At 37.3% G+C, this 12,500-nt stretch overlaps 1 protein-coding gene across 3 annotated transcripts in view; it reads left to right on the forward strand.

The window, feature by feature from the left end:
* Positions 1-12,500, forward strand: part of LOC144978483 (uncharacterized) — a 92,801-nt gene that overhangs the window by 65,636 nt on the left and 14,665 nt on the right. For all 3 annotated transcript variants that reach the window (XM_078924628.1, XM_078924629.1, XM_078924626.1), the window contains 2 exons: positions 9,780-9,974; positions 11,837-12,022. In XM_078924628.1, coding sequence (XP_078780754.1) covers positions 9,780-9,974; positions 11,837-12,022 — 381 coding nt within the window. The remainder of the gene's footprint in view (positions 1-9,779; positions 9,975-11,836; positions 12,023-12,500) is intronic.

The raw sequence follows: 12,500 nt of genomic DNA on the forward strand, positions 1-12,500 counted from the left end.
CAGCCTGAACAGACATCACATAATCTTCATCTTTTATTAAGGAAACATTTTGGCGGATACACTTTTCAAAAAGATCCACCCAAATTGACTTTGGCCAATTAACTTTTGTGTTATTTTGGAGGCGTTTGCCGTTGTGACAAAAACCGGCAAAAGTGTTTTCTTCTTTTTCATACATACATACATACATACATACATACATACATACATACATACATACATACATACATACATACATACATACATACATACATACATACATGCATGCATGCATGCATACATACATACATACATACATACATACATACATACATACATACATACATACATACATACATACATACATACATACATACATACATACATACATACATACATACATACATACATGCATACATACATACATACATACATACATACATACATACATACATACATACATACATAGAACTTTGCTGATTAAGTTTTAGATCTATACATAGATTACACAACTGTTGCTCGGTTACTGAATTCATTTTCTGACCAGCTGAGACAAATCTAAATTACAATCAGCTTATTTTACGGGATGTCGCAGAATATGATCTGGCTTATTTTAGGATAATGAAAGTTCCGTTGCACGATCTATACCTGGAATTTTATGTAAAAAGATTTTATCTACACTTTTATGTAATACACAGATAGTCATAAAACTTTCTTTTTAATTCCTTACAATGAAGATAGTTTTTAAAACAATATGACACTTTTGGCTTTTTTCACGAACATCGAATTGGAATTAATATAATTTTAAATTTCTGACAATATAACGAATGATAAATAAATGCTTTGATAATAAATTGTTTATCATACACATACTAAATCATTTTAAATTGAAACGTATTAATAATACCGGTCTCTGAAGAAAAGCATTTCCTGTTTATCGTATCAGCCTAATGCTGATTTAGGCAGATGACTTATGGGAAATCAATTTATCAAGGACAAATGTATGACTCACACAATACAGTATAAAATACACATTTTCCCCTTTATTTCCGTTCTTTTTGTTTAATAATGAGGTAAAAAATGAAGGTTCCGATAACCGAGTAGGCAAAACACTCGCTTCAAAATCAAAGGGACCGAGATCGATCCCGGGTGCAGTCGAGATTTTTTTTTTTCTGATCCCCCTCCCCCCTATTAATTCCACCCAGCAATGACTGGGTAGCTGGGTCTGTTAAATCTGCGGAAAGTACCTTGAAATAGACTAGCGTCCTATCGAACAGGTAGTAAGCAATTGCTATTGTCTGTTTTACGCTAAAAATACCTGGTTAAATAAAAAAGATAAATGTTGTAATATTTGATTAACTCACGCATTTTGCTCATCAGCTGGTGTTAGGGATCTTTGAAAATTGAACGGATGCTTATTTATTTAGGATAATCGTCCAGATGTGTGAGACATTAGATATACCTAGTTACCATTTTCGGAATGTTACGGGTCAATAGAGAATTATAAATACCAAGAGAATGTTTTGTTTTGTTTTGTTTTGTTTTGTTTTATTACCAAATGTTTCTTTTCCCTACCTCTTATAAAACTGGCTAGCGCTACAATTCCTTCAGTTATAATGAGATTGCGATGTATCTTTTCTGACTAACTTTCAAAACCCTTAACTCTAGCTCTCTCTGTACATTGTTGAGTTTGTTTCAAAACCTAATCGTTCCACTTGCCTCTTCAGATCGAGAGGTATAAATAAACCTACTACACAAGTCAAATACGTTATGGTAACAGTGGATTCATCATTGAAGGTCCTCCTCTTCCTCTTTCCTTTAGGTCAGCTATAAGCATTTGCAATTTTAAGAAACTACTCAAGAATCACCTCTTCGATAAATATATATCCGGATTGTGTGAGCGGCATTAACTCACTCAACCCTAACACCGACTAGATCCGTAGTTTAACCAGAATTACTTTTACCACATGCCAATTTATTACATTTTTATGAGGCAAATTATAGGCGTGATATCAAAGCTAATGTTTTTAGTTTTTACATGTTAATTGTAGTTGAATAAAACTATATATGTACATGCTCATTCTTTAAGACATTTTTTATCAATTTTGAAATGTACAAAAATCTCTAGGATTGAGGGAGTTAATGTAGTTGGCATTGCGTGACTCAACCCACAAAAAAACTCAAACCTCAAGTCCCAGGTTTGATAGTTTTTGCCAAATGAGGGTCATTTAACCCTCTCCTTACCACCGGCGGCAAAATCGTCACATTTGCTACGATCAAGGAATGTACCCAATGGAAACCGCACGGTGCTCTTATTGGCTAGCCAACCAGCGGCCTCGATGAGAAAATCATCCGCCATTAAGACATGGGCTGGGAATTGCTACTATAGTAAACAAGCGCTGATCGGCCGTTCATGAAATCTAAGAAAATAACTTCGTGCTCGCTCGCTTAACTCAAAATTATTCAAAACGATGTCTCTAAAATATATAAATGTGACTTCTTAAGGTTTTCTTCACGGTCAAAACCATACAACATTCTATTAATGATTACGTCCTAGGCAAAAAGGAATATTCACAGGTCGACCGAGAGTTGAACTCGTCAGACGACAAACATCAATGCGAAGTGTAGAGCATGGGTGCAAGAGTGCCGGCTACAGCCGGCCTGCCGGCCGATGGGATTACCGAATAAAACGTCGCCGGCTTTTTGCGATTTGGATTTGATAGATTTTTTTTTTTTGTTTGTTTAGGTCCCAACAATCGGGTCGGGTATGATTAAGCGAAACTTTTGAATCACGATGCTACTGTATTAGTTGAGATACAAGGTTTTTAAGATGAGAAAATTTTGAAATGGACGACAATAATTTCTTTCATTTTTATTGTCTAAACATTCAAGGCAAGCCAACCAAAGGTTGTTTTACGTCATCCTTTGGATTCCCATTGGTGACTATCTTTAGCGACGAAGCGGATGTTTTCCTTTCTCTTTCGATTCACGAACCATACAAATTATTTAATCGTAAATATTATTCAATTTCACGTCAAGCGAGCAATGCTCTATAATATGAGATTTTTTCTGTATCTGATTTAATAAGTATAATCAATTGGTCTAAAACGGACGGGCAGACGGGAAGACGAGCAGAGGGGTAGACAAAACAGACTAGCAGAACACAGCTCAATAAATGCCGATGACCGGTGTTGACAAAGGACAGAGCTCCTTCTCCCCTCCTCCTGTTTTCTTTTCTTTCCAAAAATACTGCTATAATCATTTTACGTGAGTTAAAACCTATTTCGGTCAAACTTGATGACAGTAAAGAGTCAGCATACCACTTACATTGCTATAATTATCATCATTATCATCATCATCATCAATCACTATGATGCTGTATTGTGGCAAGTTATTTACTTTACGTTATTTATCGCAAAGGGACAATGGGAGAATGTTCTATTTGTACTGTTGTGTCCTTATATAAGGCACTGCACACATTTTGCCTGCTGATGATGGGTCTTTAACAGAAAGAACGAAGAGAGAGAGAGAGGGGAGAGAGAGAGAGAGAGAGAGAGAAGAGAGTAATGACAGAATATTGCATATGCCTAATAAAGGAATGCATGATTTCAGCTACACATACAATAGCAAAAAGAACTGCTCCCAGAGAATGGGACAAGTGTTTGATATGCCAACAAGATAACGCAGACCGTTTTTAATGTCCCTCTAAGTCGAGGAGGTATGACAAAGGGCAAGGCTATGAAACTCTTTTTGAAGATTTAACACAATTCAATTCTTTGGTTTGTGATGAAAACAAGTTGGGCGTATCTATTTTTTTAATTCATCAGAAAGAAATGATATTATTGAAAGCGTAAAACAAAATTATGCTAAATGGCATAAGTATTGTCGTGTAAAATCTAATGCCAACAAAATTAAAGGAATCTAAAAGAAATGCCCTACAAGAATTCCAAACTTCGTCATTTGACTTGGAGGAGTCACCGACTGAATATATTGCCCAACCCACAAGAATAATGAGTCAACATTCAAAATTAGAGATTGGCTATAATAAACAAACGTGCTTTTTTTTTTTTAAAAAACATGGAATCAGGAGTACTCAATTCTGAAATGACAACAGAAATGGAAGAAAATATTCGTGAAATAGCGTTATCTATAAAAGATTCTGATATGTTGTCATTTATTGTCGGAAGAGATTTAGTCAGGAGGCACACTACCGCCCTATACCATAAAATTTGTCATGCACGATACTTAAAAGAAAACAAGCTTTAAAAGATGTCAGTGCTGATGATAATCTTGATGTCACAGTTCTTGAATGCAGTCGAGCTTTTGCTAACATTATATCTTTTATAGAAGAGAACCCTGCAACAAATGTGACGATCGACATGAACCACTGTGGAGCTTATTTCCAGAATTGTCAAAAGTGTCCCAAAATTCATCAAATGTTCATGTAAGAGAGAATGTGTCGGCACCCGATGCAAGTGTTTAAGGTCCGGTTTGCCTTGCACGGACTTGTGTAGATGCGGGGTGTGTGTGTGTGGTGGGGGGGGGGGGGGGGGGGGTAGGTCAGTACAGTAATGAGTAAAAAATTTTCTCTCTCTCTCTCTCTCTCTCTCTCTCTCTCTCTCTCTCTCTCTCTCTCTCTCTCTCTCTCTCTCTCTCTCTCTCTCTCTCTCTCTCTCTCTCTCTTCCTCTTTCTCTTCCTCTCTCCCGCTCACTCCCTCTCCCCCCTCTCCCTATTTTATCTACTAGTTAGGTTAGTACAGTAATGAGTAAAATTCTCTCTCTCTCTCTCTCTCTCTCTCTCTCTCTCTCTCTCTCTCTCTCTCTCTCTCTCTCTCTCTCTCTCTCTCTCTCTCTCTCTCTCCGTCTCTCCCGTTCACTCCCTCTCCCCCTCTCCCGTTTTTATCTACTAGTTATAACACGAAATAACCATCAGTTAGCTACCGTAAATGGTTACCGGTGTATTTAAAGTTTTAGAACGCACATTGTATTATCGTTGTTATTTCTTCGGATAAGTAATGCTATATAGGAAAAAATAAAAGTGCTAAAAACGCTCTGTTATGATAAATTGCCAGAGTGGTTCTATATCAGGTGTTATTTATACGGGTCATAGCTACCTATATGCCAATTTTCAGGATTTCAACCCCAATGTGCACGGTTTTAGCCTAATTTTCCGTAATACAATGAATATGAAGAAAATATATATTTTTACGCAGTTATTTCCCTTGTTTAATATAGCTGTTATAGGTAAAATCTTAGGCCTTAAACCGATACGTTATGATTGATTGCCAGAGTGGTTCTATATCAGATGTTTTTTCTATGGGTCTTGGCAACCTGTATGCAAATTTTCATGCTTTCAACCCGAATTTGCACGGTTAGAGCCTAATTCCCCCTACTAATAGTATCGAGTTCTAAACAGATAACTGATTAGAATTATATTATGATATATAAACACAATGCCAAATACAATTCCGAAGTTTCCTTATTTCAAATGAAGTAAAGCTCCAAAACCCAATGGTATTGATTGTAGTACTTGTGGTAGTGAGGATGATGTGGTGTTGGTGATTGTAGTAGTAGTGGTATTGATGATGATGATGTGGTGGTGGTTGTAGTTGTAGTAGCAGTGATAGTGATTATGATGTGGCGGTGGTGGTGGTGGTGATGATGATTGTAGTTGTAGCAGTAGTGGTAGTGATGATGATGTGGTGGTGGTTGTAGTTGTAGTAGTAGTGATAGTGATGATGATGTGGTGGTGGTTGTAGTAGTAGTGGTAGTGATGATGATGATGTGGTGGTGGTGGTTGTAGTAGTAGTTGTAATGGTGATCATATGGTGGTGGTGGTTGCAGTAGTAGTGGTAGTGATGACGATGTGGTTGTGGTGGTTGTAGTAGTAGTAGTAATGGTAATGATATGGTGGTGGTGGTGGTGGTTGTAGTAGTAGTGGTCGTCATGATGATGTGGTGGTGGTGGTTGTAGTAGTAGTGGTAATGATGATGATATGGTGGTGTTGATTGCAGTAGTCGTGGTAGTGATAACGATGCGGTTGTGGTGGTTGTAGTAGTAGTGGTGGTAGCGATGATGATGAGCTGGTGGTGGTGTAGTAGTAGTGGTAGTGATAATGATGTGGTGCTGGTGGTGGTGTAGTAGTAGTGATAGTGATGATGATGTGGTGGTGTTTGTAGTTATTGTGGCGGTGGTGGTTGTAGTAGTAGTGGTAATGTTAATGATATGGTGGTGGTAGTTGCAGTAGTAGTGGTATTGATGACGATGTGGTTGTGGTGGTTGTAGTAGTAGTGGTAGTGATAATGATGTGCTGGTGGTGGTGTAGTAGTAGTGGTAGTAATAAGGATGTGGTGCTGGTGGTTGTGGTAGTAGTGGTAGTGATGATATTGTGGTGGTGGTTGTAGTAGTAGAGGTAGTGATGATGATGTGGTGGCGGTAGTGTAGTAGTAGTGGTAGTGATAATGATGTGGTGCTGGTGGTTGTAGTAGTAGTGATAGTGATGATGTGGTAGTGGTGGTGGTTGTAGTAGTAGTGGTGGTGGTTGTAATAGTATCGGTAATGATGATGATATGGTGGTGGTGGTGGTTGCAGTAGTAGTGGTAGTCATGACGATGTGGTTGTGGTGGTTGTAGTAGTAGTGGTAATGATAATGATATGGTGGTGGTGGTGGTTGCAGTAGTAGTGGTAGTCATGACGATGTGGTTGTGGTGGTTGTAGTAGTAGTGGTGGTAGTGATAATGATGTGGTGGTGGTTGTACTAGTAGAGATAGTGATGATGATGTGGTTGTGGTTGTTGCAGTTGTAGTGGTCGTGATGATGATGTGGTGGTGGTGGTAGTTGTAATAGTGGTGGTAGTGATGGTGTAGTATTGTGGTAGTGATGATGATGATGGAATGGTGGTGGTTGTAGTAGTGATGATGATGTGGTGGTGGTGTAGTGGTAGTGATAATGATGTAGTGGTGGTGGTTGTAGTAGTTGTGGTAGTGATGAAGTGGTAATGGTGGTTGTAGTATTTGTGACAGTGATGATGTGGTGTTTAGAAAACACATTATAGGTTATTATAATACATGATAACACACATTCTCTATCTTCATTTTGACAGCTTTATTGTGGTATAAATATACGCAACAGTTCTGAACCATTTTATTGTGGGTTTTGAAATTGTTTGTTGTTTTTCTTGTGTCGTTATGTTGACATAGAGACCGAATTAATGGTAATGCTTACATTCCCAGCCCAAGATATAATGGCGCTGAATGCTTTCATTGGTGGACACTTTTTAGGCTCCGTACGTATTCTCATTCGTTTAATTCTATGGCTGCGACACAATATACATTTTTCTATTCAAATGTATTTGTACATCACAAACTTTGAAGAATGTTATTTGTTTAATGACTAAGAACATAAAGTTATTTTGTAGAGAGCTTGCTTGAGTTTAAAAATCTATTTTTCTTCCCGGTAAGCCTGCCATTTTTGGGATAATACTGAAAATGATCGGTAAGGAATGAGTTAAATGAAGCGAAATTTTTTAAGGACAAGTTTATGACCAAATTATTTAGTACATGTCTTCGCAGGTGTGCGCAGATAGTTAGAACTGATTGATGCCAGAATCGATTGCATAATTGCTCTTTTTGTTTTTATGTTTTTATGTTTTCGAGGGAACGGCCCCAGTATCACATAAAAATTGGAAATACTTACCCCATACGAACCGACAAGATGTGCTATGATCGCAGGTTGAGATTCATAATAATGTGATATTTGTCGGCCAGGAAAATGTGTTGCCATAACCATGATATTTCCTTTTACAATTGATAAAAACCTAATCAGGAAGATTTAACTGCGTATTTTTGTCATTCCGCGGCGTTTGACTCTACGCTACAAAAATTGAGGGATTAGAGAATCGTTTGTGGGAGGTGGCGGGGGTGGGGGGGTGAAGCACCCAGACCCAGGTTCTCTTATTATCCATATATCTCACATCTGTTATTTAAATGTTATGAAAAATGGTAACTTTACAATAAAATAGTAGTTGCATAAATTGACTTAAACTGCATAATTCCGCGTCACGTAAGCTTCCAGTACATTCCGTGGCAAGTCTCGAGCATTCTGTTTGATGTTGGTTTATTTTATTAAACGTCATTTCAACGTGGTTTGTCGTTTACCATGAGCAAAAATCATTATCCTTCAAACAGTGACCATTATGTATTCTTACCTCTTTTTATAATTAGTCTTTCAGAGTCATTAGGCCCCTGGAGCCGGAGTATACCCAGTTTCTGTAGCATGAAACAGGAAACGGCAATTTTATTGCTACCCTTTGGATCGGACGTTATTCTATCGAAAAACACATTTCTTCATATCTAAAAGACTCATCTACCCAATCACTGCTGGGTGGTCGATGGGGGGGGGGGGGGGTGAGGAAGGGGGCGTGGGTCAAAAAAATCTCGACATCACCATGGATCGACATCGGTCCCTTTGCATGGGGGAAGCGAGACCACTACCAACGGACAAACTCCCCCCCCCCCCCCCCCCCCCCCCCCCCCCCCCCCCCCCCCCCGCCTTACACCCACCACCTTTACTAAAATTTAGCTTAAAGCATCGGGTTTATTCTGACAAAATACCTTTTTGAAAGGAATGGTCACAGTTTCTTTACAACCGGATTGAATCGCATTTTCCGGGTGTACTTTAAATAAAAGATGCCAGGAGACTTAATCTATTCGACTGCAGGGATAACCGTTGTATAAGGTGACGATATATTATATAATTATAACATTGTATAACGGTTATAATATTACTATATAACTTTCGTTCTAAAATAGGATTATGGGATTATCAGACGAATGTGAAAATAAACTCGAAATCGCTATCACCGTCACAACAATGACAACAACCACTATTACTACTATTATTACTACCACTACTACTACTACTACTACTACTACTACTACTACTAGTACTACTACTACTAATACTACTACTACTATTACTACTACTACTACTACGACTACTACTACTACTACTACTACTACTACTACTACTACTACTACTACTACTACTACTATATACCTACTACTACTGCTACAATTACTTCTACTTCTGCTACTACTACGACTACTATTACTACTGCTACTACTACTACTACTACTACTACTACTACTACTACTATTACTACGACAACAACCACTACTACAACTGCAACTATAAACACTACTACTGTTACTACCATGTTGGGTTCTTGGTTATCGCGATATTTGAAGTCAGAGAATACTTATCATTTATTTCTCATTCCATATATAGTCAAAATTGTATAAGACCAAGTATGGGTTAAGCCAGTGGCTGATCTTCTCCACTAATTAACGTATATTATACGATTCTTTCATCTCCTTGTATTTATTAAACGAGTTATTGTTATCGTGATAGGGGTTTCCAATGAGAGGGGTGTAATAATATACGATTCTTTCATCTCCTTGTATTTATTAAACGAGTTATTCTTATCGTGATAGAGGTTTCCAATGAGAGAGGTGTAATAATATACGATTCTTTCATCTCTTTGTATTTATTAAACAACTTATTTTTATCGTGCCCAATAACACATTGAGGTTACGAGTATGTGTTATTGCACGATAAAAATATAACTGACTTTTTTGTCTTGTTCTGTTTTTTTTTTGTTTTTTTTGGTTTTTTTGTTTTTGTTTTTTTTTGCAAAGGATTAATTGGGACGCCTTATAATTATTCTACTATTATGCTATAGTACAATCGCGTTTTCTCTAAAAAACGAAAAGGGCATAATAAAATATATTCACAATCCACAGATGTGTGTGATGGATGCACCATGGTCAACGGTGTGGGCTATAAGGCTCATTGGTCAGATTGTACCAAGTTCATTCAGTGCACTTTCGATGCCTTTGGAGGTACCAGTGTCTTCATCAAAATGTGTGCACATGGAACCTTCTGGGATCAGAGGACTTTGTCTTGTAACTCGCCTTACAGAGTTGATTGCCCATATGGTAATTTATAACCAATACAGCCATCATCATCATCATCACCATCATCATCATTCATCATCAGCATCATTATCATCATCATCATCGTTATCATCAGCATCATCATCGTTATCAACGTCATCATCATTATCACCATTGTAATGCGTTGTTTAAGGTGGAGATTAAATTTTATTTAATAGAAAAATTAAGTGGCAATACTCCGACCACTCGGGCGTTTTACATAGGCAGTCAGCTTCTACACCCGTAAAATTGCCTTATTACTTTAGTTAAATATAATAGAGGTCTGCTAATCCTATGATTTCTCAGTTAAATAATAAATGATAATAATAAACAGCAATAATAAATGGCTCATATAGCTGTCTAAGAATGCAACCTTCACAATAAAGTAGGCAATGATAAGAAAATCCAAGTCCCAATCCCAGTTATATTTGATAAACAATGTTAGTCTGATTTGATTTATTCTGTTTTATATAAGTATTAATGTACGTGTTTACAGATTTTTGTTTTATGACATTGAGCACATAAAAATAGCCACAGGATTTGTTTATTTTTGAGAAGAGCTCATCTTGTGGAAGTCGAGATTCTTAGCAGGTCCGGATGTCTCTCTAGTCTTTAATGCTGTATGATGCAATGATGCCAGGCTGGAATTGTTCTTCCTATTCCAGCATATGAAGGGATTGAAATCTGGTTTGATATAATAAATATAAACATGGCGTCAGATTTCTCCTTGTTAAACTTGGCCAGTCTGCTGGAATTGTGTGCCCTCAAAGGGTGGTACATAATGATAAATACTTACTAGTGGTGCAGTCCTAATCTTAGGATAAGTATAATGCTTGCTTCAAGGCTAGTCTAAAGTCAGACCTCATGAACTTAACAAGACTTTAGTCTAGATAAAACAACGATATTGTAATGTATGACCAAATTACAGATACACTGCATTTCAAAGTTATAATGATACAAGTATAGGTATAGGAAGAGTAGGCAGATTCTGTTGTTGATACAAAGCCTGTAGATCAGAAAGAATTTAAAAATCAAATCAGTGTTTTCACTCACACCTCTTTGAATCGTACACCGCTAAATAAAATAAATGGAACAGTCCTTTCCTGGGAATGTTATATTTTTGGACGAGAATGATTCGTTTCAATGTATGTGTTTTATAACGTTCAAGCCAGCCTCTCCTTACCTTACGTGTGTCTTTGTTTCGAAGATAATGTGTGGGGTGGTGGCGGGCACGTCTCCAGATGTTATCACTTGATCAATTTCCATTGTCCGTTGCTAGGCGCGCTTTAGAAACACGGGTAGATTATGGGTTTTCTCTCAAAAAAGTGTAAAGTGTCATAATCGTCAGGGGAGATAATTTAAATGACCACCATTTTGATGGCTGATGCCACCGTAAGGTACGGGTAATACCATGTTGAATTTCCATCGTGTCAATCATTATTATCATCGTCATCATCATTATTATCATGGACAACAAGAATAATAATATCATTATCATCAACCTTATCATCTTTATCATCATCATCATCATCATCATCATCATCATCATCATCATCATTATCAATATCATAATCATCACGATCAAAATCATCATTATTAAAATCGTCATCCCCATCATTATCATCACTATCATGGACAACAGGAATTATATCATTATCATCAATCTTATCATCTTTATATCACCATCATCATCATCATCATCATCATCATCATCATCATCATCATCATCATCATCATCATTATCATCATCATCACCATCATCATCGTCCGAAATTTATTTATTTCTCTCTCTCTCTCTCTCTCTCTCTCTCTCTCTCTCTCTCTCTCTCTCTCTCTCTCTCTCTCTCTCTCTCTCAAACCCACAGATCCGTGTCGACAAGTTGGTAATACTCAATATAGAGCATCAGCCAATAACTGCCGAGGTTACTGGACATGCGCAAATGGTTTTTCAAAAGGCCATTGCTGTAAACCGTATCATTCATATGATGTCATCAGAGGCTGCCTACCAAATCCTCTCTGTTTCGATTCATGTGGAACGCAAGTCACCCCAGGTAATCTCAAATATATAACATTGAAAAGAACCAAATAAGTTGAAACAACGTTAATTAGTTGAGTACATATCTTATTACTTATCTCCACCAGTGACCACTTTATTTTTTTTGTCTTTCGATAAATGTCATGACAACTACTTTGCTGGTCATCGTTGATTTTTATCTTGAATGCATTGAGATAGAGTATAGAAATTCATTAGGTGGCTTTGTGATCTACTAGTATTACAGTCGAATTTGACCTGTAAATCCCTTGGTTCAAAGCTCTCAGTGGCGGAGCAAAGTTAAGGACTAGAAACGGGTTCTTTACTAACATTCTATCACCAAATCACAATTTAGGCAGAAAAGGGGTTGTCTCTCATTCAAAATAAAGGCGTAAAAAAAAGAAATTCATTAGACTTAGGCTTAACATCACTTTTCTAAGACATCGTTAGTCGTGAATTCATTGATTCCAACACTAAGGACAAAATCTTTCCAATCC

Source organism: Berghia stephanieae, chromosome 8 (assembly GCF_034508935.2).
Source record: "Berghia stephanieae isolate SIO BIC M18660-M18661 chromosome 8, UCSD_Bste_1.3, whole genome shotgun sequence".
Lineage (NCBI taxonomy): Eukaryota > Metazoa > Mollusca > Gastropoda > Nudibranchia > Aeolidiidae > Berghia > Berghia stephanieae.